The sequence below is a fragment of the Gracilinanus agilis genome, chromosome 3 (assembly GCF_016433145.1).
Source record: "Gracilinanus agilis isolate LMUSP501 chromosome 3, AgileGrace, whole genome shotgun sequence".
Classification (NCBI taxonomy): Eukaryota; Metazoa; Chordata; class Mammalia; order Didelphimorphia; family Didelphidae; genus Gracilinanus; species Gracilinanus agilis.
The window spans coordinates 374,167,562-374,191,873 of NC_058132.1; the positions used below are offsets into that span (position 1 = coordinate 374,167,562).

The window sequence follows — 24,312 nt, forward strand, 5'->3', positions numbered from 1 at the left end:
AAAAGCAAATCATGAAATACAAAAATGCCATTCCTATTCATAAACATTAGCCAAATAAAGGATCGTATTGTAAAGCATTTCTTCCCATTTTCTTTGGGCTTTTACACTATTAAATGAGCAAATAAACTAGATTTCCCATCTGGAATGTCCCCTTCAATTAGGAGTAAATTCCAACTAGCTGTTTCAGATCTCCCTGCAAGAATGCCAAGGACTCAATGGTGCCAAAATGGAAATACTGCCCAACACGGCCAAGTGATATGATCTCTGATTTTTATTTCTGGCTAGTGGCAGGTGGCAAAACATGTCAATGCAAGCTCAAGATTTATAACTGATTTGTTTGGGTAAGTAAAATGTTTACAAAAGGATTTATCTTAGCAATATCCTGAACTTATTTCTCAGTTTGATATTGTAGGACAGGTCAGAGGAGAAGGAAGAACATGTTTTTAAGTTTTTTGCTCAATACAGCCTGCTTGTAAAGTATTACTTGAATACCAATCCAAGAAAAAATGATCATCATAAGAGAATTCATGAAATATTTTGTATTTCCTGTACAAATGCTATAATTTGTTAATAGTATTTATAAGGCAAGATAAAAAGCATTTAAACCCCATGACAATAAATCATGCTGAAAAACTCAGAAGATAGTCTATAAAAATTCTTAAGAAAATGAATTAAAATGGTATAATAACAAAATAAATTGCTACTCAATATAGTGATAAAATCAACTATGAAGAAAGGAAATTGGATTCTTTGATAATTATTAGACTGTGTAAACTTGGAAGATTTAATTCTTTCTCTAGGTAGTCAAGAGAACATATTTTGTAAACAATTCACATCATTAAGATAAGTGTGATTGTCTTTATTTTGTTTTGTTAAATATTAAAGTCATGGCTTTATTGCAGCAATCTCTATATTATCTTGCCTATTTGTTTAATGCTGTAATAAGATTCACCACTAATACAAACAATAGTTTCAGATCATAAAAAATTAAATTTAAAATATCATTCTATTAGATAGTAAAGGAGTTTGAATTAGTATATAATGATAGAGATGCAAAAAAGAAATTTAAAATATGCAGAAGAAAAATTTTAATATATTAAAAAAATTTTTAATGTTGGAAGAGGACATAAACTTGGCCAATTTTTGTTACTACCATGTTAAATTTAATATATACTTTTAAATAAGCTATACATAACCAAAGATTATATAAAAGCTTTTTTGTGTCTTCTTTGTATATTAAAATATTTATATTTGTTAATAATTAAGTTCATCATCAAATAGTTTGTTTTTTTAAGTGAAAGGCATGATCTGTTTAAGATAAAATTTTAAAAGCCATTTAACTATTTTGAGGTATTATCTACTTGGAAAAAAGGACCATCACAGATATCAGAATTCCTTAGTGTTGAAAGCACTCTTAAATATCAAGGAGTCCAGTGATAGCCAATATTTTTTATTCCTCAATCCCTTTTCAACAAAAACAAAAATATCTTGTGAACCCCCAAGGTAATCAAAGACACTACTCATAATATTCTATTAGATTTAGTCATCAAATACTTACAAAAACTCCCAAAGCTCCAAATTAAAATGTATAATTATATATGTATATATGTGATATATATAAAATGTACATATAATTATAAATACATATAATTATAAATACAAAATAAGAGATTTTAGCCTACTATAATTGTGAAAACTCTAAATATAAAATTATGTAACTATAAAATAATTATCATTTTTTTATGTGGGACATTCAATAAGAATTGAAAGACATCTTCCAGCAGGACCTCATAGGTTTAGTATTTCATATCATAAGTTTTCACATTAAATTTCTGCAGAAACAAACCTTCGATGCTTCAAACATGCACATGCTTCAACCATGCTTATTGTCACAGAATAATTATATAACCAAAAACGGCTGCATCATGCAGCAAAAGAGTTTTAATCAGTCAGCAGGAATAAGTGGAATACATACTTTTTTCATACTATCACTGTGGTATTCAGGAGGTACAGAAACAGGAAGGAAAATTTTGTGGTTGGCACCTTCAGCCTACTCCAGATTGAAAGAGAGCAAAAAGAGGAGGAAGACCACAAGCATATACAAATACAAACAGAAACACACCAAAGAGATTATTAAGATGGCACAATCATGGAAAATAAATACATACAAAGATATCATTTTCAATATCATATTTTTTTGGTAGAATACAACCTATCCAGTAAATAACATACTATTTCTGCACTATGCAATGATAGCATATGTGGCCATATTATTTGAAATTCTGGCCCCCACTTTATAGATTCAGGCAGGGTATAAAGAGAGAAATTCACCAATCTTTTCAAAGAGAGAAAAACAGATGTGTGTTTTGCTTATCTTGAATCCTTTTCCTTCTCATACAGATGAGATCCACCATGAACAAGATCAGGTTACATCATAAGAGAGAAAGAGGTCTTCTATGTCTTGAAACCCTACCCATCCTTCAAATTCTAGTTTAAATGTGACCTTTTCCACAAAGCTTTCCACGAGTCTCCCTGCTGTTGAATATAATCTCTTATTTATTGGATCTCATAGGAAATTTAGTCTGCCTCTCTTCTACCCTTCCCATGGTCTATTTGTATCACAGCTGTGTGTTTGGACTGCATCTCCCTCCTAGGAGTAAAAACTTCATATAAGCAGGGATCATCTTATTTAATCATTCCCTCTCTTGCCTCGTACCTAGCAAAGTATTCTATGCAGAACAAACACTTTATAAATACTTAACTGAATTTGTTGACTTGAGAGAATGTCAAAGATGATTTCTACTCACTTGAAATCAAGCTCTAAACCAGGAATTTTTAAATTTAGGCTCCTGTACCAAAGATAGGTTTCAGGGTACCCGTGAACTTGGATATAAAAAATATTTTAGTAACAGTATTTCAATGGAATCAAATTCCTTTTTAATTCTATATATTTTATTTTATACATTTAAAAATATTATTCTGAGAATGGGTGCATAAACTTTACCAGATTGTCAAAGGAGCCCATGATGCACACAAAAAACTTAAGAACCTTTACTCAACAATGTGGATCACCTTGTCTTCCTCTCCTCTCCTCTCCTCTCCTCTCCTTTCCCCTCCCTTCCTCTCCCCTCCCCTCTCTCTCTCTCTCTCTCTCTCTCTCTCTCTCTCTCTCTCATTCTCTCATTCTCTCTCTCTCTCTCTCTTTCCTCAGTGACCTCATAAGCACCCCTGAGTTCAAGTATTGCTTTTAGCTAGATGACTGCCATAACTGTAATTTAATCATTTCTCCCCTTAATTTCATGTGTTTTTTTTAACTCCATTTAACTATTAGACTTATACATCTAGATGTCCAACTTAAGTCCACCGTCTTCCTTTTTAAATCTTCCCTCCCTCACTGATTCTCCACTTCTGTTGCTGGTATTGTCTTGCTTCTTCCCTTTCACTAATCTTTCATGCCCCAAAATTGTTAATTTTTACTTCCAAAACATCTCTCAAATTCCTTTTCTTCTCTTCCCTTTCTAGGTATTTTTCACCTAACTTCCACAATCACTATTCTCCTCGGTGCAAAGTTTGACCATGTCACTCAATTCAAAATCCTTAAGGGGCTCCCCTACAGTCAATTGCATAAAATCCAAACTCCATACAGTGAAATTAAAGGTTCCCACAACCTTCCTCCTTTTTATCCTTATTTCCTATTAGTCCCCTTCACAAGTACTGTATGTTCTAGTTACTACTAGCTATTTCCCAATCTCCTTCTGCCATCTTCTTCCTCCTCAACCTTGTACATTCACACAGATTATCTCCCATATTTGAAATGCATTCTTTGATCATCTAAAGCTGTCAGAATCCTTTTACCCTTCAAGTCCCAGCTTAGGAATCACATCTCTTCCATCCAATCTTCCCAGCCACAAATGTTCTTTTTCTTTCTCAAAGTTCTTCCAACTGTTCTCCCCAGAACACTAGATTTCCCTCTAGTATTCCCAATTACTCCATAACTTGTTTTATATTTAATTCTATATTTATCTTATTCTAACCTAACCATATAGAATGCCAACCCCTTAAACCTAGGGCCTAGCATTTTAAAAATCTTTTTCCTTCAATATCTAGCCCAGTTTGCTACAAATAAGAGGCACTCATTTCTTTAATGAGCAAATGACTAGACTTGATAGGTATTGCCATAGGTTTTGTTTGTTTGTTTGTTTTTTAACATTACCTTCTGTTTTAGTAGACAGTTGGGATGCCCAGCATCACACAGCTAGGAAGATTTGAACCTAGAACCTCCTGACTCCAGGCCTAGTGCTCTATTCATTGTGATACCTACCATCCCTAGGTATTGCTATAATTAAACAATTATAATAATAGCAGGTTTCTAAGGGCACTTACAGGGTTGAAACATGAAATTTATTTTTACAGATCCCTAGGCTAAAAAGGGACAGTAAAGAAGAATCAAATCTACTTAATGTCCACTGACTATGGGTCATAGAAATCATATTCTCTCAAATCTAAGTGAAGTGTCAGAGAACTAGGGACCTAATATTTCCTAATAATTCCCAGGCTTAAAAGGTAAGTTTACACCCTGGATTTAGGGCATGACGTATGGAAAAATCAGGCCAAGCACAATTTTAACCACTGGCTCTTGAAGAGTCAGATAAAAATCACTCACTTATCTGAAGATTTTGTCATGGGCTGTAAAACCCCCACCAGGCATTGCTACAAAACCTGGGGCAGATGCTCTGTTTATTAGGTTTACCTTGAAGGTACTCAAGTGCCAGGTTCCATTTAAATTCCAATTTTATTCTATGCCTGTAATTGAGGGCTATATTCCTCAGCCCAGGAGTATTTACCATCAATGGTTTTTCTTTATGAAAACATGTCTAGTGTAGAAAACATGTCAAATACCTTAATATTTCTAAAACTTTTTTATTATGTAATTCTAACGTATTTTTAAATAGCATGAAAAGAAATAAACTCTTTAAAGTAATCAATGAAAATTTAAAATAAATATTCTATATTTAAATATGACTAAGTTCAAGAATTACATTTATGAATTCAATTTAAACTGGCATAATACTTAAAGAGTCAAAAATGCTGAATTATGACCTAAATTGTGACCATAGCAATCAAAAGATTATTTATATTTTGAAAAAATATAAATGAATTGTGCCTCTTTGAATACATGTATATTCTGTGTGTGTGTATACACACATATATAAACAAACACACATGTATACAAGCATATTTGTGTATGTATTTTTTCACAGCTTTGTTTTGGTACCTTTATTAAGAATTATAAACTGAAAATAAAGGCAAGAAAAGATAGTTGAGTTTTGATAATTCTCTCATTTTATGCCATAGTATTTATCAATAATCTTCTTTATTCCTGCTCTGATGCTTTGTCAGGGCATGGGGATGGAGGATGACTTGGAAGAAGATTAGAGTAACTAAATTTCTGTACACTATGTCAGCAAATCATAAACTTTAACAGGCAAAAAGTTTTGAACAGGGATTCAGTGACATTCTGTGAATCTATATTCAGAAACTAGATTTGAGTATGAGAAGTTAAGTATGGTTAGGAAGAAGACCACTAGGTAATAAATTATTTCTAGCCACAGAAAATCATTAAATTATCTATTAAAGTTTAGGAAGAGTTAGGGTCTGTGTTGGTGGAGTGAATTCAGAGAATTTTGAATACCATTCAGTACCATTTCTATGACTGGCCACTTCATTCCCTCCACCAACAAACTCTTCTACACCTCCCTATTATTTCCAGGAGCAAATGTAAAATCATTTCTTTGGCTTTTAAAATTTCTCACAAATGTGTCCCCTTCCTACCTTTCTAGTCTTTTACTTTTCTTCTTCTTTATGCACTCTACAATCTGGGGATTCTGGACTTGTTTTTCATATAAAATAATCTATGTCCTGCCATCTATACCATGCCTTTAATGTTTTCTTCTTTACTCTTTCTCTTTCTGGATTTCCTACCTTCCTTTAAGAAGACTCTGCTCAAGTCCCACCTCTACAAGGGGCCTTTCCCAGTCTCCCTCCTCCACACATGCTCCATCATGCTCTATCACCATTGTTGCTGTTTGTCCTTTGCGGAACAATGGCCAAATGGATTGGATTTAAGTGGGGCAGAGTTGTACAAACTCAACAGCCTCATTCTTTTTTCCAGTCATTCAACTCCAGTGGCAAGACACAAGCCAGGATAACAATCAATGACTCAGATGCAAAAGATAACCTTGGAGTCTTCCGTGTCTGACCAAGCTCTAAACACTCCACATTTCTTGCTTCGGCCACCTTCATGACCTTTGGAGCAAATTGTCCTCTTCCCTTCCACTGAGGGAAGTCTTCACACACTTGAGGTAGACATTCTCCTAATTCACTGATGGGTTTAAGATCTGTCAGTGACTTTCAACCTGGTTTAGCCCATGTGCTGATGTGGTTTTATCAGGTATGGCTGTTGAGAATGTTACAGCTTCCTGGTGGATAAGCAACCCTGAAAAGGGTCTGGCAAGCCCTCACAGCAGAGCCACTAGTCCTCCCTGAACATCCTGGACACTTGCCACCACTACCACTGCTATTGCCTTTCCTCTAAGGTTACCTTCCATTTATAGTATGAATGTATGTCTATATATATGTGTATATGTGTATATATATATATATATATACACACACCTACACACATATCATATGACCTTTTTTTACATGTAGTGTTCTCTATTAAAATGTAATTTCATCTCTATTAAAATGTAAAATGCCTTGGGGGCAGCTATGTAGCTCAGTGGATTAAGAGCCAGGCTCAGATACAGAAGGTCCTGGGGCTAAATTCCTTGAGATGTCTCCCTACAATAGGTGCCTCACCTTCCTTCTTTCTCACTTGCTTTATAACTCTTTAAAATCCGGCTTCTGATCTCATCCTTCAACCTAAATCATTCTTCCAAAAGTTACTCTACTGTGACACGCCACCACCCTGTTACTTCAAACATTTATGGCTTCTTTTGGTGTTTTCTGTCATTTTTTTCCCAGTAATTTGCCATTTTCTTTTCCAGCTCATTTTCCAAATGAGGAAACTGAGACAAACAAGGTTAGGTGACTTGTCCAGAGTCACATAGCTAGTAAATGTGTGAGGCCAGTTTTGAACTCTTGAAGATGAGTCTTCCTAACTCCAGACCCAGCACTCTATCCACTGCACTATCTAGTACTCATCACCTCAAGCTTTGACTATTGCATGCTGGTTGGTCTGCCTGCCTTAAGTCTCCCTAAATCTAATTCATCCACCATTCAGATGTCTGATTAATCTTCCTGACCACAGATCTGACCATATCACCTTCTTCCCCATTCAGTCAATTCCAGGAATTCCCTATCACTTCCAGGATCAAATACATAATCTTCTGTTCAAAGCCCTTCATAACCTAGCCCCCTCCTATCTTTCCACTCTTCTTATACCTTCCTTCTCCTACCCTACCCTCTTCTGAACATAGCATATTATGTGGTTATCATAAAGAACTTTAAATAAACGCCATCTCCCACCCAAAATTAGGACACCTCCATTTTTTTCAGGTTATATGAACCATTTCAGATGGCTGACTGTTGGCATTTGATTTGGGTCATCCAAGTTCTTAACAGAACATCTAATTTGTAGGCATCACTGGATACCTATACCTATACTTTTTAGCTCTAGAATTTTAGCACTATTAACCAATAATGAGTTTATACCAGTAGCCTAATATGCTTAAAAAGTATTGTCTAAATTAACTCAAGAATCATAAATTCATCAGGCTGGAAGAATAGTCAGGAGATAATCTATTCCAACTCTCTGTTGCTATTTAGGTAAATTTAATCCAAATGAGAGATAGCAAGCAGACCAGTATTCTCAAAAGGTCCAAGGGTTGTCTGAAAGTTCACAGAACACCTTGATGCTGTATCCTAATATTTAACTACTCTTTGTACCAAGATATTGTACCAAGGTTTTTTGTTTTTCTTTTTTGAGATTTGTTTTTGTTTTCTAGAGATAAGACCTTTGATTTCACTGGTACAGGGAATTCTCATTGCTGAAACTTCCTCAATCAATGTATTTTGGCAGCTGCTATATAACTTATAACCATAAAAGGGTTGCCAGGGGACACTGAGATATAAAGTGATTTTCCAAAGCCATATGGTTAGTACATTTCAGAGACAGAACTTGAATCCAGATCCTGGTTCCAGACACAGAAGATAGCACTCTATCCACCAAGCCAGTGGTGCCAAACTCAAATAGAAATAAAGGTCATTAATTCTGCCTTCTCCAATTGGTACATAAAGATTCCTGTACAGTATATTGTTTTAGTTGTAAAATGTAATGTTATTTATGTTCTGTTATATTCATTTTATATTATATTTAAGATATTACATGTTATATATCAAAAATAACATGTTATATATCATATTAGACACTACTGTATTAAATATATAATTATATTTTGTTTTAAAATTTAATATTATTTATGTTTAATTATATTCATTATATTTTATTTTATATTGCTTTATATATGCATATTATATATGACAATATATTATCTACAATATATACCATATATTATATTTTGTGTTTTAGAAATTCTATTTGTTTTATTATGCTTTTGTTTATTTTGTTAAATTATTATCAATTAATTACATTTTAATTTGGTTGGGCACATCCCCCATTGTATTGTTTTGCCATGTGTTGCCATGAGTTTGACACCTCTGCTTTAGGTCATGTTGTTTCTCTTAAATCTCTTAAACACATTTTTCTTTGTTCTGCCCTACCAGAGATTGAAAAATGACAAATTTCTACCCTCCTTATAATTTTTCACATACCTAAAGGTTGTCAGTAAGCATCCTTCATTCAGTTTTTTTTTAACCCTGTGAGCCACAAATCCATAACTGCAAATTTCTTTTTGGATACTGTTTTCCAACTTTATAATCATTTTAAATTCTTTAATTTTTCTAGATATCTTTAGCCATCTTGACACTTTAAAGTACATGGACAAAAGCTGGGGATAGGAATCAGAGACAACACAAAAACATCACACGCAAAAAAATTACTTCCCAAACCTTTTAAAATCTCTTAAAATCTACCAAATGTACTTTCCAGGAACTACATGATAGCTAGAAGGAGAATGTGCAATTATATGTGTAGAGTGAGAGAATAGGGGAAAGAAAAGTTAGAATTAATAAAAGTCTAAGGAGAATTGGGTGACATCTAAGCCCTCTATTGGACAGGACCATCCAAAAGCAAAATGTCTAGCAGTCAAATTCAAGAAGTTCCTACAATAATCTTTATTTATTTTTAATAACCCTTACATTCTGTCTTAGTATCATTTCTAAGACAGAAAAGTGGCAAGCACTAGGCAATTGGGGTTAAGTGATTTGCCCAAGGTCTCACAGCTAGGAAATACCTGAGGCCACATTTGAATCCAGGTCTTCTTGACTCCAGGCCCAAGACACTATCCACTGGGCTATCTACCAGCTCCTATAATAGTCTTTAGAGATCTTTAAAAACACTACCACTCAAAAAAAAGTTTTTCATACTTCTTTCCTATGTACTTCCAACTTCTGCTTTTTCCTAGTACAACTCACTTAGAATTTTAGATCTAAAAGGGGCCCTGGAGTACACAATACAATTCCATTGTTGATAATGAGAAAAACTAAACTTGGGGAGTTTACATAACTTTTCCTAGGAAACACAATTAATGGAAGCCCTGGAATTAGAACCCAAGCCATCCTGACTCCTCATCCAATTATTTTCTTTTCTTCATTACAACACATTGGTTTTCTTTTGTCTAAGTATATGAAGAGTTTTAATTCTGAAAACAACAATTACACTATTGGAAGAGCAGGGGAAGCAGCAGTTAGGCAAGACAGTATGGAGATGGAAGTGGGCAATGATCCTTCTCTTTAGGAGATCCTAAAATCATTTTGAAACTTAAAAAAAAATTCCCCGTTAAAGTTATAATATGCAGATAAAACTATCTAATCTCCCCATCTCTCTTTATTGGGAGCTGGAGAAGGTTGGTCAATGAGCCCAATCCATAGGAACATGGACAGCATATTCTAAGAATTCTTCCCCTAAGTCTGTGGTTCCCAAACTTTTTTGGCCTACTGCCCCCTTTCCAGAAAAAATATTATTTAGCGCCCCTGGAAATTAATTTTTAAAAAATTTAATAGCAATTAATAGGAAAGATAAATGCACCTGTAGCCATCACCGCCTCCTGGATCGCTGCAGCACCCACCAGGGGGTGGTGGTACCCACTTTGGGAATCACTGCCCTAAGTGGACTTAAAGAATGAGCAGGACTTTGTTTCTCGTCTGCTTACCACTTGAAGAAGAGAAGCCTTTCTAATTTGCTGCCACGATAGAACTGAGAATGCTTACAAAAATTCCTTTACAAAAGGAAACTGCTCAAACCTATGACAAAGGGGAAAAACATGCTTCCCCCTAAGGCTGAGACACTGTATTCCCTCTATCTTGGGCAAAGAGGAAAATAAGAAAATGCTTTATCCAATTAGTACCTTTGGTAAGCATTCTCAATTCTGACTCAGCTGCCAAACTTCTCTCTATGGTTAAGTCAACCAGAAACCACCCCTATGCATGCTCTGAAGTTGATGTGGGGACCATTTATAAGGACTGTTCTCATTGACCCATCTTATTTCTGACAAACTCTTTACACATTTCCAGTGAAAGATACTACTTCCTACAGCTTCAAACATTGGATAGTATTGTATTGAAAGGCTTCAAATTTCCACTGCAGTAGACTCAAGGACATTTTTGCATTTTATTTTACAATTGACAAGTCTAAAAATCTAAGGACTTAATACTTACTGTGTTTTTTTGAGTGACCATATCCTGAAAGAAATGAACACAGAATAAATCAAGACATGCTTCTGAAAACAGTTAATTATAAAAATAATTTATAAGGGCAATAATTACATTTCACCTACCTGCAGTAAAAGCCAATAACTGCAAAACTCCCTAAAAATTTATAATATGGCTCAGTAAATATTGTACTTTTTTCTGGCTAGGATATTCTTATTCTTAGTTGTGTAGTTTTTGAACCAAATTGACAAGTAGTCATTTATAGTAATAGAAGGTCCCCTAACCCTTTGCCTTCATTTTTTTCCTACAAATTTTTGGGTCTCTGATTTTATAACCCTTTTCTCTCTAGGGAGGATCATTTTGATGTCAAATTGACTTTTAGCATCTGAGAGTAAGTCTTCCGTAAGAAGAAAAGATCTTGGGAGGTAGGTTATAAGCATCAGATATTAGAATTCTGAGTGCTTCACCAATGTATATCTACTATCCAGTTAATTTAGCAAAATGATTACATAGCACTTGAAGCTTATCAGTTAAGAGGTATGGAAACCGACCTTTGTCTAGAGGGGATAAAAAGTGGTAAATAGCTCATATTTCCATATGTTCCCTCCTAAATTTCTATGAAACACTAGTCAGATTTCTCAAAATTTCTAGTTCCCCAAGAGGAAACTAGAAGGAAGAAACTAGCAAAAATTTCTAGTATCACAATTAGCTCATCTCAGTTCATTTAAAATGGTCTCTTCTATTTTTTTTTTATCTAGGTTACTTAGCTTTTCATGAAACTCCACAGCTAAGTAATTATCTATTGAAACAGAGAATGAATTATATTAAATTCACGTGATTTCCTATATTGAAAACGACAACAAAGAATATGTCACCCTTGAATCCACAGCTACCAAACTACAAATTTAACATCTTTAATGAAATCCAAATCTGTCTACATATCGGAGCCAGTTAGATTAATTTGAATATGCTTCAACCTTCCTGGGAACTAATGTAGAATTACAAGTACAGAAATTAACTGGTTTCTTTGGTTATAGTCACATATATTTGCCTAATTGATGTAACATAAACAGTATATTAATATAATTTGGATCTGGGACATGTCTACTTAGGCATTAAAATTTAGAAAGTTTACAACTATACTAGGTTACTTAGTATGTAAAATATACCATGAATATTTTTTAAATTCTCAGTAACTTCTGAGTAGTGAACAAATTATACATTTTCTTTTTAAAGTTAATCATAAATTTATTTTTTTTCCTAAATATAAGGGATGGTGTAATTTCAAGTGGGTGAGGCTTCAACTGTAAATCATCCATTTAAGTGAAGGCAGAATGGAAGTGGAAGGTTCCTGAAGTTCCAGAAGTTAAATTTGCATACACTTTAATCATTCAATCAACAGTTATTAAACTCCTCTAGGTACCAGACACTGTACTAAACATTTGACATACAAAGAAGAGGAAAGACAGTGCCTGCTTTCAAGGAGTTTACAAAATAATGGGAAACACAATGTGTTAACAAATATATACAGTGCAAGCTATATACAAGATAAATAGGAATGCACTTGAATTTAAAAAGACCAGAGAAGTCTTCCTATGGAAGGTAAGATTTTTGTTGGGACTTAAGGGAAACCAAGAAGGTCAGAAGTCAGAGTGGAGGAGAGAGGGCATTCCAGGCATGTGGAGTCAGAGAAAATGACCAGAGCTGAGAGATGGAGTATCTTGTTGGTGGAACATCCAGGAGGCCATTATATAGTTCTTAAAGAGCCAAGAAATGACAAATGATTTCTCAGATAATTATCTGTATTCGACAAAGTGCTTTGAGTTTCACCAAAATAACTTCATTCAGGGGCAATGCTAATACACCTTTATAGCAAAGATCCTCAATAAGAAGGCAAATCTTTTTTTTGCTAAGCCAAATCTCTGGTACTGCAGGAACAAATTTACAACTATATTATTCCACATGGTCTTCCTCAACTATAATATCACAATCCTTAGCAGAATTTCATTCACCTAAACTATGTTACATAGATGGATCTGAAAAGCCTACTTTACCTTAAGTGAGAGAGCAGTATCTGCATCAATATCATGGTAAAGTATAACATTATTGGCCATGTCGAAGCTTTCTCGTACACCAAGATGATAGAAGAGGGATGGCTGTCTGGAAATGTCACTCATATCTACCACAGCAACATCTAAAATTATTGGCAATAAGTCAAGTAAAGAGAAGGAAGAGCATGGGAAAAGGTTATATAATTTATTGACAATAAATATAAATTGAATAACATTTATTAAGAGCCAAGGTCTGTGCCAGGCACTGTGGATACCAAGAAAAACAATGAAACAGTCCTTGCCTTAAGGAAGCTTACACTCTCCCATTCCTTTCCTTAGTGCTCACTGAACTACAATTTGTACTGCAGCTGTGAGCCAAGAAGAGCTGTGTAGAGCTAAGAAATGATTTAGTTCAAATCTCAATATTAACTAGAGTAATGAAAATAAAATATTAATAGGACTTTTATAATGCTTTAAGATTGCAAAGTGCTTTACTATATATATATATGTGTGTGTGTGTTTGTGTATGTACACATACATATATATATATGTCATTTGATCTTCACAACAACCCTGAAAAGTAGGTTCTATTATTATCATTTGCATTTTATAGATGGTAAAACTGAAAAAAAATATTTTTTTAATGATTTACCCAAAGACATCTAGCTGGTAAATCTCTGAAGCTGGAATCAACCTCAAATCTTCCTGGTTTAACTTTTTTTTTTTGCAGTCTTCTAATCACGAAGCAGGTACTCAAAGATACTAATTAATTTTTAATGTTTACTTACAAGTGGGAATGAAAATCTGTCCTCTATTTTTGGGAATTCAATTAAATACTGGCTGTAATAAACTTTAAAGCAGTTGGAAAATATGCTCAAAACCTTGCCTTAAGGGAAAAAAGTAAATGTTTACATCTCTACGAAAGAATCCAAGGTATCAACACAGGACTTTAAGACCTAATCAAAATGTACTTCACTCTAGAAATTAGTCACCCCCTGGTTTTTCTTCTCTGTTGGTCCATATTCCCCTTGAGCGGATATTAACAAATTTTCAATTAAAACAGGATTTTAGATAATACTAAATTAATCCAATGAAACAGGGAGGTCAAACCTGCAAATACTGGGACTGTTAAAAAAAGCCTTAAACGTTATTCATTAGATTCTCGACTTCTTGATAGCAAGGACCATATTTGCTAGGATTGGTATAACATCCGTATTCATAAAGCCAACATTTTTTCTTAAAAACCTTCATCTTCTGTGTTAGTATCAATTCTAATAAGAGCAACAAAGACTAAGCAATTAGAGTTAAGTGACTTTCCCAGGGTCACACAGCTCGAAGTATCCAGGGCCAGATTTGAACCAGTGTCCTCATGACTCCAGACCTGGTACTCTATACACTGTGCTACTTAGCTGTCCCAGAGCCAACAATTTTTTATGATAAACTTTTGTTATGGTTCAGTCATTTCAGTCATGTCCAACTCTTCATGACCCCATTTGGAGTTTTCTTGGCAAAGATACAGGAGTAGTTTGCTATTTCCTTCACTAGTTCATTTTTACAGATGAAAAAACAAGGTTAAGTGATTTGCCCAGGGCTGCATAGATAGGAAGTATCTGAAGCCATTTTTGAATTCTGGTTCTCACTCCAGGTTTGGCAACCTATTCAGCGACCTACCTGCCCATGATAAAATTAGTAGCAACTAAAATAAAATCAACATTCTTTGTAATCAGTCTTTTCCATCCTGCATTAGGTGGATGATGAGCATGGAGAGATGAAATCTAGAGTAGAGAAATAGAGAAGTCTTCTAAACAATGTCTATGATAAACAAGTAGCATATGTATGTTGGGGGCAGAAAACAGTTATATATAATATGTGTATTAGCCTTCAAATTTCAGTAACTTAAGAAATTTATGAAGGTCAATATCTAAAACCAAAAATTATTAATATATACACAAATAAATATGTATACATACATATGCACACACATACATATCAAACACAAAGTAACTGGGGACAAATCTAAGTTAATAGATCTTCATGTCTCTTTTCATGTTCTAGTTCCTATGAATTACTCTATAATGCTTACGTGGCTAAAAAGCCAAGGGTTGGGCTACCATTAACTTGTGATACCTGCAAATACACTCAACCTATCCCACACCCTCTGAAGTCTCTCTGGATTTCATCAACTCTTCAGCAAGTTATGCCAATAAATTACACCAGATCTTTGTTGTTCAGTCCTTTTAGCTGGATCTGACTTTTTGTGACTCCATTAGGAGTTTTCTTGATAAGGATGCTAGAATGTTTGCCGTTTCCTTTTCCAGCTCATTTTAAAGATGTGGAAACTGAGGCAAACTCAGGACCATGCAGCTAGTAATTGCCTGAATTCATATTTGGACTAAGATCTTCCTGACTCAAAAAATGGAGATCTATTCATGGTACCACCTAGCTACCCCATCCCAGATAGGCTATAATTCAAAGGTGTTAAGTAAAATGAAAAATATATTGTTTTCTCATTATATGAGCTCAAAAAACATAGAGCAGGCTACTAGAACTGCCTCAGTTTCGTCTTCTGTAAAATAAGCTGGAGAAGGAAATGGCAAAGCACTCCAGCACCTTTGCCAAGAAAACCCCAAATAGAGTCATGAAGAATTGGACATGACTGAAATTAGAGCCGTTTTTGAGAGAGAAGGCATATTTGGTTGAATAAATGCCACTGACAATAATAGAAATATACATTCATTGGTGATCTCCTTTAGGGCAGTTTTTGTGTTTCTCTGTGCCCTTAGGCATTTGGAAGTTAGAAAGTGTGAGCTCCAATCTCCACTGTGCCGAATAGTACTTAAATGACCTTTGGCAAATGACTCCCCTAAAGCAGGGCACCTTTCCTCTGCAAGACTATAAATGATTGTAAATATTCTGTTGCAAGCATTTTACTAGAGGTTATCAAAGTACATGATAAAACATATCCTTAGTATGCAGATGCTCATGCATAATAGTCCTTTTTTTTTAAAAATCCTTACCTTCCATCTTGGAGTCAATACTGTGTATTGGCTCCAAGACAGAAGAGTGCTAAGGGCTAGGCAATGGGGGTTAAGTGGCTTGTCCAGGGTCACACAGCTAGGAAGTGTCTGAGGCCAGATTTGAACCTAGGACCTCTCATCTCTGGGCCTGGCTCTCAATCCACTGAGCTAGCCAGTTGCCCCCCACCCCCCATAATAGTCTTTTTTGGATAGGACAATGAGAAACATGTTCTGCATGGACAGATGGAGAGTAGAACTGGTACCCTAAAACATGAAAAGACCTAGAAAAAGACCTCTAGAACAGCATGTCTCTCAGTGGAAAATTTATGGGAAATCAGAGAACAAGAATGGCATGAGATCAAAGATAAAACCAATACACAGCTTTCATTAGTGTATCTGAGTTTCCTCATTTGTAAGAGGGGTTTAGACTAGATGACCTCAGTGCTCTAGATTGAATTATCTTATAACCTCAGTTTCCAAATCTCTTAAAAAATAATGATACAGATACATACCACCTACTTTCTATAGTCATTATGAGATATATGCTTTGAAAAATACTATGGAAATATGAATTGTTGATATTATAAAAAGCTAAAAGAAGAGTCAAATTTAATGTAGCAAAAACTTCTTTCAAATTTGATAATAAAGTTCTTGGCATACTCCCTGCCATAGAATCACTATTAAAATATTAGTTACTATTATTACTATTCTTGGCCTGCCTTTTTTTCAAATTTCTGAGCTGTGATATGTGATTATAAAAGGTATGATAGGCTTGGAGTTAGAAGGGAATTTAGAGGTCATTTTTCCAACCTCCTCATTTTACAGATGGAAAAAAATGTGCCCAAGGTCCGATTGGAAATAAGTCTCTAATGCAGATCTAATCCCAGGGCCTCTGAATCCAAGAGCCAGGGCTCTTTTGGATCCTTTCTCTAGCTGTTTCAACTGTTCAACTACTGCTACATTTACAGCAGGAATGGGAGCTTTAAAAAAATATGATTTAAAGCTTGATACCTGATCATAGCCCATCTAAAATGGGAAAATTCTGAGCAGTTCCTGCTATTGCTTTAAAATCTTTCATGTGAGTTGATAGGAAAATGATTTAAGATTACACTTTAAAATTAAACTTATTTTGAAGTTCCCCGCTGGCTAAAGTTTATTCCTCCTTTCCTCAAAACAAAAGACCAAATTTAACTTTGGCTGTTAAAAGCAAGTGTTCATTACAGCTTCTTTGGGAAACTTCCAAGGCTGAGATGGTGGCAAAAACACAGGATTTGAAGCCTGACAACTTCTGTTAGAATCTTGGGCATGTTACTGATCCTCTCCTAAGGTTTGGTTTCTTCCTTTACAAATTGAGGACTAGATAATTAAAACCCCTCTTAGCTCTAAATTCTACTCTAGTGGTTTAGGACAGTGATGGGCAAACTACTGCCAAATGGGGCCCCCTGAAATGTTCTATCTGGCTGGGGGACATTATTCCTAATCTGATGAATACAACGAGTAGGATACAATACAATGAAACTTCGAAAGAGTTGCCTTAGAATCAGACTGACAGATGAGCATTTCCTTTCCTTTGGCCCCCTCTTTAAAAATTTTGCCCATCGTTGGTTTAGGATAAAATTTTTAAGTGCTAAATAAACTATCACATGACTAAAAAAAAGGCTCAAGATCCTTTCTTAGGAGCCCACAAATATTGTAAAACAACTAAGTAGATAAAGTATTTCCTTATTGACTCACTTTTGATAATGTGATCATATTAGACTTCTAGTGAACCACTTGAACACAAATTTATCAAAGGCTTTAAAAAATACAATAGAATACCTTTAAGCACCTAGGAAGTTGGTTTCCACACCCATGTAGCCTATATAGACACAAGTTTTTGGCATTTATAAATGGTACTTATGTTCATTTACAATCATATTGATATCTGTCAAAAGGAAACCTATTTACTCCTCCATATTTCAGTATTGTGGGTCTTCAATTCAATGAAGGTAGAAAAGCTACTGAGAAAGAGGTCTTCCTTAACCCATTCCACCCACTGAGAAGTTTCCAACAACCTGACATTAAAAAAATTTTTTTTTCAATGAACAAAAAACTGATTCTCTTTCTCTCTTTTTCCTCAGTCAGGAAGATGGGGTGGAGAAATAAGAAAACAAAACTCAGTTTTAACAAATATGCATAGTGAAGCAAAAAATTTCCTTCATTAACCATTTCCAAAAAATGTTTTTTGAAACAAAAAATGTTGTTAAAAGTCATTTTACACCTTCTTTTCAGATTGCAAGGTGAAAACTTCACAGGAATTAAGTTGAGTCAATTTGACTGAATTCACTGTTTGATGCAGTATTGACCAAATGCCACACAAATGCCATTCTGCACCCAGGGCCCATCGCCTCTGGCAAGAGTTGGGCTTACTTATCATCATCAACCTAACTAGAATCATATGGACAATGGCAACAACTTTTTTTTTAATTGCAGTCTTACAGGGAAAGATGTAAAAATAAAATTAGGTGAGTAATGCAAGGTGCAAGGAATGCTAAAATGACTCTTGTTTATGAAAAAATAAGCTATTTTTTAACAGTAATAAACAGTTTTTATTCAGGCAATGAAACATGAAAAAATATATTAGTACTCATAATAATTTTATTTGTGTGAGTAACTCTTACAAATATTTACCTGACATATAAAAAAGGAAATTATTGTACATATAAAATTTATGTAAATGATCATTACATATACAATACAATTCTGGTAGGAGTCAAGCAGCTTTCACTCCTCCCTATGGGAGGGGAATCAAACACTCACTGTATGGCAGTCACAGGGGCACAGCGGAAGCAAGTGTGCAATTAGGGTGGTCACTTATTGGCACATGTTACTATATATGGAAATCTATTGGCAATGTACATGTGTTGACAGCAACACTGAGAAACATACTGGCACCTTTGAGAATTAAAAGGGATAAACTATTTAAATATATATATGTATATGTGTATATATATGGGAAAAGGATTTCTAATTCTAAGGGATTCTAACTCCACCCAAATAAACTCTCAGGTCCCACAAGTAGCCTCTTCTCTTATGGTTCACAGGCTACTCTAATTCTCCCTAATCTAACTACTCAATTTATACAATTCTAAATAAACCTAACCACTATAACTCTTAACTTCGCCTTTAAGTTATAAAGATAACCAAGGATAGCTGGTTGAGTCTCCACAAGAATCAAGTTAATACTCTGAGCTTTAACAGACTCAGAGTCCAAACCAAAGACCAGGTTTTGTTTGGTCTTTTCACAGTTTAACCTAAATTATAAACAGTAACAGATAAATGAATAGTGTTTCCCAAGTTGGAAAAGAAAACACTCTGCTCCTTCAAGTCTTTCTCTCAGACAGAGATAGAAAGAGGCAAAGATGTTACCATCTCTAGCCCTGAAAGAGAAAGAAGCTGCATGTGGCTCTGTCAACTACCAGAAGCCAACTGCCAGAATGCCACAGCCAGCCAGTGAAACTGTCACAGAATAACAGTTATAACTGCCACGAGTTGAAATTAACACACTCTCTCAACTCTATTTGAAACTCCCATTCTTCCTCAAGCGAGCTTCTCTACTTATCTTTAAACTAATAAAATAATACCTATTTTCTAATATCATCCTTATAGTTTCCCCCCTTCGAGCATATGGAGAGATAAAAGATCTCTCCAGTATGCTTGCTATTCTATGTAATTCTAAAGCTATACCTAATCTTATTATTATTATATTTCCTTAAAAATAGTTTTAATTGTATGCCTATCTTATCCTATTCTTATTGCTACACTTATCTATGCTAACCTGTACTACGGATATAAATTTAAAGAAAAGAAAATTTCAATGAAAACAAATAATCAATGAAAACATAGTTGCACAAATGCAAGTGCAAAGCATACAATTATAGAAATTCAAAATGCAAACTTTTGAAAAACATTTGAAACAATAAAATACAGTTACAAAAACCAATTTTACTTATGTTTTACAAAAAACTAAAGTCTAAAATAATAACTATGCAAAACTCATTTTACAAATCCTATTTGAACAATTCAAATGGAACTCTTTACTATGCTAAGACCTTATCCTATTGCTAATACAGGAAATTAACTACATTAAAACTCAAAATCAACTTACTATATTAATAAAATCAAAACTTTGTAACAATTTAACTATATACACATCTATAGAAGTCTACAGATATTTATAATTTCCATACCTGTGTATATGTTATGTACAAACTATTTACATGTTGCAGGAGGAAAATAAACTTCCCCCCTTAAGATAGTCTAAGAAAACCTTAAAGACTTTCTTTTGAAAGATATGTATGTTTTCTTGATGTTATTTCTTAGGAACATATAAAGCATTCCTGTGAAATAAGATCTTATTAATTTAATGTGTATAATTATTATTTTACCAAGGTGATTTATCTATGTTAATTCATTTCTATAAATATTCATTACCTGGTTATGTTGTTGTAGAGTCTGTAAGAAATGTGCCCTATATGTGTATGTTATTTTATAGTGAATACTTTCTAAATCTTTAAAGTCCCCTCCTCTGCTACTGTCTTCTGTCTCTGTGTTGTTACTATGTGGTATTTGTTCACAACTATAGTGAAAGTGTGTAATGTTAGAATGGCATGAAAATCTTATAGTTCATGTCCATAATCAGTCTGTGTTCCTCTTCTTTGTGATGATTTTTTCCTGCAATGTCTTTGTTATAGTTCAATCATCCTTTCAGCTGTCATCTTCTGTTTCTTCTCTGTTGTTTTCTCTTTTGTCTCGATCTTGCTCTTTGTCTCTAAATTAGTCTTCTTTTTCAATCATTTCTTCTTCTGATATCTTTTTGACTGCAGCCATGTTGTCTGATGAAATCTCTTCTGCTTCTTTTGCTTTTTTCACATGTGAGCAACAAAGCCAGGACTCTTTCTCTAATACATGAACAGCTAAAGGTATTGTCAAAATAACTTTTAAGGGTCCTACCCATAAAGGTTGTGTTGCACTAGTTCTATTAAAGTTTTTGATATAAACTGAATCTCCAGGTTTTCTTGTATGGAGTGCATAATCTAACAGACCGTCTTGAGTTAAAATTCCTATTTCTTGTAATTCTCTAACCTTGTTTTGTAATTCTGTGATATATTCAGCAAGTGCAAGATCTCCTCCAAGCATGGATACATAAGCTGTCTTAAAACTTTTTGCCGGCAATGGTGAATGTCCAAGTAACATTTCATATGGTGAGATATGTACGTCTCCTCTTGGTCTAGTGCGCAGATAGAATAGCACTAGAGGTAAAATCTCTGACCACTTCAAATTAGTTTCCATGCATAATTTCCCAACCATCCTTCTGATTTCTCTGTTTAGTCTCTCCACTTGCCCAGAACTTTGTGGGTGATATGGGACATGAAATTTTGGCGTGATACCCAGATTCTCAAACTCGTTTTAGAACCAAATCTGTAAAATGGCTTTCTTTGTCAGAATCTTCTCTCAGTGCTATACCAAATCTTGGAATGATCTCTTTCAATAAGATTTTAGCTACAAAGCTTGATGTGTTTTCACTAAATGTAAAAACTTCTGGCCATCTAGTTAGTTGGTCCACTATTACTAAACAAAATTTAAAATTTCCTGATTTGGTACCTGATATAATCTATGTAAATGTTCAAATGGTGTATGAGCTAGTAGATGACCAACAAAAGCTTTTTGTTTAAATATGCTTTGCTCAAGCCAGCTTCTCTACTTCTTATCTTTAAACTAATAAAATAATACTTATTTTCTAATATCATCCTTATAATGACCAAAGTTCTTTTCCAAAATAACACCTTTAGAGGGATTCTCTCTGTAGAACACAACACTGCATATACTGTCGGACTCATGGATAAGTTGAATGGTTTTGCTGAACTTCTTCCTCCCATCCCACTTCCCAATCCCAACTCCCTCTCTTCCTTTTCCCCCCCATTGTTACAAAAGGTAGCTTCCTAGCATGCCAAGGAGGTATCCAAAAAGGTGATACAATGTGGGAGGGGTAGGAAGCAAGCCGTCCATTTTTAAAAAAAATAAATACTTTTACTACTAATGCCATCTTTGTATCATTAACTCCAAGAGTAAACTAGGAATGGTAAACTCCAATCAAGTTTGCAAGAATGGTGATGAAAGAAGTGTACCATATTGTTTTACCTTAATGGTATTTCACATACCTCTCACATAAAGTTATCTGTGTAATTTTTCCTCTTTCCATTTGTCAAATTGTTATCAAATCTCTAAAGCAATTAGACAACTGTGACAATGATAAGGTGGAGAATAATTTACCATACTCTGAGAATATACTGGCTCACACTAGTTTTTTAATATATTCAAGGTCATCTAGGATCCTTCCCTCATTCTCTGACCTGTAATATATTCATTTACATTGATCTAGTAGGAAGTACTTCAGGGTACTGAAAAATCATTTAGATCTGGAGTCAAATCCTTTTTGGGTGAGGATGAAGAAGCATTTGACTCTCTTTGAGACATGGATTCCTCATCTCCAAAATGTGGTGGCTGTGAAAGATCAAATAAGAGAATATATTACATAAATGTATGATGTTGTTATCACCTAGTAGTGCTCTTCAAGGATAAATATTATAGGGAACACACACAGCCACACAAAAGACACTATAATTTTTGTTTTTAAAACCCTTACCTTCTGTCTTAGAATCAATATTTAGATATTAGTTCCAAAGAAGAAGAGCAGTAAGGGCTAGGAAATGGGTTCAAGTGACTTGCCTAAGGTCACACAATTAGGATCTGAGGACACAATTGAACCAAGGACTTCTCATTCCCACACCGTTTTTTAAAAAAATACTTTTATGGGGGGCAGTTAGGTAGCTCAGATGATTCAGTGCCAGGCCTAGAGACCAGAGGTCCTGGATTCTGTAAGGATGGGGGATGGGACCAAAAGAGCCAGAAGAAGGCCGTTGGTGACAGTTGGTGACAGTTGGGACCAGATAGGATTCTGAGAATTCTTCGGGAGAGAAGAGAGAGAAGGAGTTCTGGTGGAGGACTGGAAGAGAAAGGAGGTGGACATCTCAGCTTGGATCCAGTCCTGAGGGCTTCCTGAGGATCTTTCTTTGGACATTGAAACCCTGATTCCCTGGTTAAAGGCATCTCATCGCTTCTCACCCAGCAAGACTTCAATCGTTGAGTAAGCTAAGTGTCTGGACTCCATTTTGGGAGCAATCTCTTAGACTCCTTCCCCCATTACCCAACCTTGCTGAGAGACCCTTTCCAGTTTGACTTGCAATTACAGAAAAGATAGAAGTAGGAAAAAAAAAGAAACTGAAGGAGAAGAGGCAAAGGGAGATGCTTAGGAGTGGGAACCCCAAAGGTTCCCACCCAAGTGATGGACCCCATAGAAATAGAGAAGAGGGCACCCCAAAATCCCTCTACCCTTCACCCCTTTTCACAATCCCTATATTGATATTAACAAAAGATATTCATTAGTCAGATAGCATTCCAGAGTGCCTAAGAGACGAGGGGGAGGGGAATCACAGCTTGGTCTAGCTGCCTCCATCTTGAAGCCAGACCACCCACTATGAAGTTGACTGACCTCGGGGGAGGCTTGCGTGAACCCCCCCATTCAGAATCAGATTGGGGTCCCCCATACTTCCTCTTATGGGGAAGCCTCATCCCCAACTTCTGTGGGGTAGCACAACCATCCAGGTCACCCAGTTTCAGGGTGACACCCCCTCAAAGTCTTGACAGTGTATATTTGGCAAGAGGGGAGAGCTGGAGGAGAGAGTCACCAAATAGACTCTTTCTCTATCTCCCCTCTATCCCTAAAATTGAGTACTGGCTCTGATTATTCTTATAATTCAAATGTGCCATCAGACATTTCTTAGCTGTTGATGCCTATAAAGGGTTCAAGGAAGATGTATAGAGGTACAATGGTATTGATGTAACTATCTGTACTCTCCTCAGCTGCAGTTGAGGATTATGAATATAAAACTGTGTGACTCTGGGCAAGTCACAACCCCAACTGCCTAACTCACTACTCTTCTGCCTTAAAACCAATATTTACTATAGATTCTAAGACAGAAGGTAAAGGGATTTTTATGTAATTTGTAAATATTTAATAAAATAAATAAAATATTAAAAATAGAAATTTAATTTAAATTTTTACTATAATAATTTTTAAATTTTAAACTAAGTCAATATATAGTCTATCGGGATCTTCCTATAGTGATTGTGTTGTTGTTTAGTCATTTGCATTCATGTCCAACTCTTTGCAACTCCATTTGGAGTTTTCTTGGCAAAGATACTAGAGGGATTTGGCATTTCCTTCTCCAATTCATTTGAAAGATGAAGAAACTGAGGCAACAGAGTTAAGTGACTTGCTCAGGGTCATGTGGTGAGTGTCTAAGTGTCTT

The 24,312-nt window shown here is 35.0% G+C and overlaps 1 protein-coding gene across 1 annotated transcript in view; it reads right to left on the bottom strand.

The window, feature by feature from the left end:
* Positions 1 to 24,312, bottom strand: part of MAP3K15 (mitogen-activated protein kinase kinase kinase 15) — a 131,415-nt gene that overhangs the window by 86,485 nt on the left and 20,618 nt on the right. The window contains exons 2-3 of the mRNA XM_044669206.1: positions 12,888 to 13,027; positions 10,840 to 10,863 (exon numbers count right to left, since the gene is read on the bottom strand). Of these exons, the coding sequence (XP_044525141.1) occupies positions 10,840 to 10,863; positions 12,888 to 13,027 (164 nt within the window). The remainder of the gene's footprint in view (positions 1 to 10,839; positions 10,864 to 12,887; positions 13,028 to 24,312) is intronic.